Raw genomic sequence first — 5,805 nt, forward strand, 5'->3', positions numbered from 1 at the left:
TCCTTTGTACCCAATCATGAAGTCCACGTCGAACCTGTGTTTTATACATATATATATATATAGCTGGCAACATAAGTCAAGTACGTAGCCTGGCATAAAATGGGGTTAATTATGCCATATAATAAATATTAAGCTGTAAAACCCTCGTCGATCCACCACCTCCAATGCTCCAGCTGCTTAATTATTCCCTCGGAAATGGCAGCTGGTAGCCTCGTACGGTTCGGTCCCTTTTGGATTAGCATCCAATTAGCCTTAATGAGCGCTGCAATCCGACTGCAAATGAGCGGCTGGAATTCGACTGCACTCTGATTAACAACTCTATAAATCCAAGTTAGCTAGAGATGATGCCAAAACTGCACTAGTGTAGCTACGTTCGAGCATTGATCTTATATATATATATATATATATATATATATATATATATATATATATATATATATATATATATATAGAATTAGACAATAATGTCATACTCTCTAATTAAACAAAACTATTCTTTTAACGTGTTAGTAGACTTGTTAGCATCGTATTCAGATATGAAGTGATATTCTCTTATTAAACTTATGTTGTTCGACTGTGAATTTGCATCTCACAAATTAATAAGAATAAACATGGTTAATGTAGGTAGGGGTTTATTATCTTGTATGAAAATATTTCTCTACCTTCTTTCTTAATTATACACAAAAGCAGGAATTGCTTTCCCTAATTACCGGATTAATGTACTGATCGGAGTAAGGGTCGGAGGGAGCATAGCCTAGTTGGTAAAGATATGAATCTCTCTTCCAAAACAGAATATTAGTACCAAAGTAAATATAACCGAATCGTTCGAGCTTATTCTCTAATATTCTACTTCAGTATAGTAATCTTGGATTCTGAAATGATAAGGATTTGCTGATAAACAGATGAGCAGAAAATCATCAATGATATTATTCTTTTCACTTTTGTGTCTACATTTTACAAATTTCAAACTTAATTACGTGTAAACACTGCACGTCTCTTGATCATCATATTATTTTGAACAGCGTACATATATAGATATATATGATGTGGTAAAGTATTAGAAAGTGGGTTGGTCACACATTTCGGCCAATAAAACTTATGATCAGATGGTTGAGCTTAATTTTGGACAAGCTTGAAGTTGATTATTTCAAATTAAGAAAGCTAATTAACAATAATTAATCAAGTCAATGGTGTAAAAAATACGCCTTCTTGACGCGACGCCTCCATTGCACTTGAGGTAGCCAGCATGCAGGCCCCGTCCTTCACTTCATGATCAGTTCTGCATTTGTCACCATATGTATTTGGTACCTCATCTTTTTCAATTAATTGTCCATTTCTGCTTGTTTTGTTTTAAGCCGGATCCTATTCGGGTCCACAATTAATCCACATTTCACTTGATTGACTCCGTAATCAAATCAAATTAATTTTCTTAATTTTTCTTCTTCTTCTTCTTCACACTCCACGTATATTTATAGAAATTCTTTTTATTTTTAATTTTGATAAAGTAACGTTAAAATTTGAAATAATTTTATCGTGGGGTCTTGAACCAATATATTCTGCCACCACTCATTTTCCATGATTTCTTGTTTGAGACGACCTTATATGTCATTACAAATTACATATTCGTCAGAATATCAGATTTGTATATATCATATTCATGGGCAAATGCCAAATGGGCTCCCCAAAAAATAATCCTATCTTTTTAATTTTAATTTTTGGTCGTGGAATTAATCCCATATATGCATGCACCATTCAAAGTAATATCATGTTTGTTAATTGCACTTAATTACAAAAGCATATCATGGATTATAAAGGTAGATTGACTAATTAAATCAGTCCTTGAGTTTTAGGTATTAATTAGGAATACCTAACACACACATATACAAGTACATCAGCACGTAGTACTGTTCGCTTTCTACATTTGTTAATTAAAAACAGAAAATAATAAAGTTTAATTTGGCCCGGCATAATGCATTTAGATTTGAGGTTAGGATACACAAACTACCTCATTTTAGTAATGCCCCTAGGATTCGGTGTAATCCTTGCCAAGGGGAGTAACAAGCTCATCCCCCAAAGTACTATCCAACCGTAACACACTACACAAAAGTCAGAAAACTTACGCCAAATAAAACTTACATTGAACGGATTTGAATTCTTAACCTATTATAAATCTAACTCGTTGTCCTGTCATTCCTAAGGATGTTGGTGTTACTAGCAAGATCAAAGACCATGCATGGAATTTAAGCTAGTTATAGTTATGATCAATGTTTAAAGCTCAGTTTTAACGAGAAGTAGGTAGACTTTGTATTTTCCGTTCTTGTTTGTGCTCAAATTAGGATTTTTTGTTTTTACATGGAAAAACAAATACATACTTACAAAAGTCTAACTAAGTATATACACTTGATTCTTATAAAAAACCGAAAATTAAACTAAATTAATAAAACCCATGATATATACAAGCGTATAAATATAGCTGACACAAGCATATCACTTCTTTTTCTATCACATACTCAAGATAAAGTTTGAAGTAATAATATTGGTACCTTTGCTTGAAAATTTGATAAAATAAATAAATAAATAAACCCCACCTACCTATAAATATTTGACAAGTTTTAGAGGCATATACCACCAAAGCATCTTTGACAAGTTTCAGTGATGTATCTTGCAAGGTAATTAAGCTTGCTCGAAATTTCCTCTCCCAAATCAATCTGCATTTCAACTAATACGTGGCCAATTAAGTTAAGCTCTGTAGCCCTTTAATCAATATATAATGTTACTAATTAAATGTTAACTAGTAATTATTGTTTAACAATTTTAGCAGTGATCAGTTCATGAACTGTGCAGACCTACCGGGTGAGGATACCTAATAATAATTAATCATATTAGGTAGCATATGTATTAAGGAATTAATCACGGTGTCATGCTTTCGGTTGACACTTGACATGCAATACATGCTTTGATTTGTGTATCTGCATCTAATTTGGACTCTAAATCGTTGGTGCGTTGAATGAGGTTTGTTTTGACAGTTTTCTTTTAATCATTGAGTTGAGGTAAGATTAACTGCTGGATTATGTGCATGTTCGGCCGTAATCGGTATATATGCTCTTTCTCTTTTTGTTCCCTCTGAAATATTAATGCTGTACTAAGCATGCAAGTTTATGACGGCACCACCCACATTTTTGGTAGGAGTTCCACGGCACGTACGTTGGTTTTGGTTGTTGATGCATTATGAATTCTACTTACATTAACAATCAGATCATTCTTGTGTCATAGCACTAACATGATTGACACCTTCAAAACTCACAAGTTGTATCAACGATCAATATCATCTCTCTTACTTACCTAGCATTTACTTAATTGAAACCTTTAAAATCTACAATGCAACAATCAGTAAGACTTCTACTCAGCTCGCTCCTAGCTCTAACTTGATTGACACCTTTAAAACCCACGGTTAGTATCAACTCCTGACGACTTATCTAACAATAACTTAATTAAAACCTTTTAGAACCCATAATGCATCAACGGTCAATAAACAAATTCATTATCATATGACGTATCAGTTTAATAATATAATGTCACGTGAGAATAAACTATTGAACCAAAACAGCACATATAACTTGATTGACTGCTAAACTCTTTCGAATCTCGTGAATGGCGAATTCAATACTAAATTAAATTGCTTATTATATAGCTTAACCGAAGTCTCTATCTCTCTAATGTAAAAATATCTGCGTACTAAAAAAAAAATACAAATTTTGAACAGCCAACTAACATACTAATCTACAGGGATGACACACTACTTTTTCCAAGATGCTCGTACTTCTCCAGCCCTTTGATCTACCACCGTTAAAACAGCCTTATAACTCCATAATCCAGCGAAACCATCATCCACGCGAATTGACCAAAAGCCCCCCCTCACCAGAAAAAGCCATCCCTCACCTCAAACAGCCACCAGAAAACACGAAAATTACAGAAAAGAGGACCCAGTTCCAACTTGGTCGTTTCGTGTCAGAGACTTTTCCAGATCCATTTGGCACGTTACAACCCCCGAAATTAATACTGTCCCAGTTCCGTAATTTAGTCCTAGCTTCGTGTCCGGCTCGACCCCGTTTGGACTGCCAGAAAATGCAAACCACCAACTCGAAATACAACTCACTGCTCAGTAACCCCAAATCGTATAAATAATTTCTTCACTCAATTTCCCACAAAATGTATAAATTAAAATTTTAAAACCTTGAAATTGGCATGTACGGAATCGCAATTAAAAAACCACACTGCTCCAGCGAATTTGACAAAGATCGTATCTGCGGAATCCCAATTGTAATGTTACATGATTTTCTTTCTTTACCATTTTTCATCCATATCATATTTTCTCGAGAAACAAGCAGAAAATTAAGATAGGAAGAAACAGAAAAGGCGACACAGAAATTGGGACAAAAAAGTACAAGTATTTTCCGGTCTGCCATGACTGTAATTTCAGTTTAATTTGCACAGAGAGACCAGCACCTAGCGCGCACTCTAGCACTTCATCAGTATTCCTTCCCTTTACAACAACACCCAAAAAAACTTCCTAAAAAACGTTTCGCTTCGCTTCGTTTGGATAGAAAACCCCGACCGTATTTACATAAAAGGCCAAAATATTTCCCTAAGTTACAAAATCTACCAGGATCTCAGGTCGTCGGAGATCGAGTTCAGGAGATCGTGCAGGTCACGTGAGGGGGCCTGTCCGAGGCGGAGCGCCTCGAGCACGCGCTCGAAGACGATCACGTGGCAGGGGATCCGGAGGACGCCCTTCTGCTCGTAGCCGTACTCCTGCGCCGACTTGTTGAGGAGCTCGACGAAGACCGGGTGGTTCAGGAGCTCGGCGCTGACCACGAACCGCTCCATCTCGTCGCCGACGTAGACCGGGACGTGGCCCTCGGGGACCACCGGCTCGCCAGCGGAGGATCTCCGGCGCCGGAGCTTCACACGGAACGACTCGCTTCTACGCGGGCGGGAGGCGGCGTCCGCCGGGGAGCGCAGGAGGCAGTACTGCGAGGAGTCGGCCACGCGGGACAGACGGCGGATGAGCTGCTTCATGGTGTTTGCTGATGTACGGACGGCGTGAGGAGATAAAGATAGAGAGAGAGAGAGAGTTGAAGAGTAAATTTCTAGAGAGAGAGAGCGAGAGAGAGAGAGAATTGGAGTAGTGGTTGTGAGAGGTGTGTGGAGGGGAAGGGAATATATAAAGGGCAAGAGATGGAATAAAGAAAGGGGGAGGAGAGAGAAAGAGAGAGAGTGAGAGAGAGAGTCTCATAGAGTCGTAGTGAAATGTTTGGGACATGGAAAGGTGGTGATGAGAGAAGTTGGGTGGGAGGTACAATTAGGCGTACTTGGCAGGTACAATCTTTTTATTTTTCCTTTTTACCTTCCATTTTTTAATTATTCTTAAAACAAACAATTAAATATGCGCGGATCATTTTTTATTTATTGGTCACTGAAATATATTTAAATTACTGTATTTTCTTTTCTTCTTTTGTTTTAGATTTTCGGTGTGTATTGCGTTAATTGGGCACCATCATTAGCATCTAGCATAGCAGGTAACACTGCATGTTTCGCATTCATCTTTTAATAAAATAAAAGGAATGCTTCTAATGTGACTCCGCTCCCTTATATTTGCCTTCGGGTAGTGGCTAACGAAAGTTGAAATTTTATCATAAAATTAGTTAAATATCTTTTTTTTGTGTTCGGTAGGAAGTAACGAAAATATGAAAAGTATTCTAATTACTTATAAGTACATGTAAGATATATTCTTTTTTATGTGAG

The 5,805-nt window shown here is 37.0% G+C and overlaps 1 protein-coding gene across 1 annotated transcript; it reads right to left on the minus strand.

Moving 5' to 3' along the window:
• Window positions 1-4,428: 4,428 nt before the first annotated feature.
• Window positions 4,429-5,206, minus strand: LOC137726286 (auxin-responsive protein SAUR71). Its single transcript, XM_068465191.2, has one exon. The coding sequence runs from the start codon at window positions 5,077-5,079 to the stop codon at window positions 4,660-4,662; it is 420 nt and encodes a 139-aa protein (XP_068321292.2). The 5' UTR covers window positions 5,080-5,206; the 3' UTR covers window positions 4,429-4,659.
• Window positions 5,207-5,805: the final 599 nt, after the last annotated feature.

This window comes from Pyrus communis, chromosome 5, assembly GCF_041283825.1.
Source record: "Pyrus communis isolate YQ-2024b chromosome 5, ASM4128382v1, whole genome shotgun sequence".
Classification (NCBI taxonomy): Eukaryota; Viridiplantae; Streptophyta; class Magnoliopsida; order Rosales; family Rosaceae; genus Pyrus; species Pyrus communis.

Coding starts and splice junctions, on each gene's coding strand:
- LOC137726286 (XM_068465191.2), bottom strand. CDS start 5,079: ATGAAGCAGCTCATCCGCCGTCTGTCCCGCGTGGCCGACTCCTCGCAG.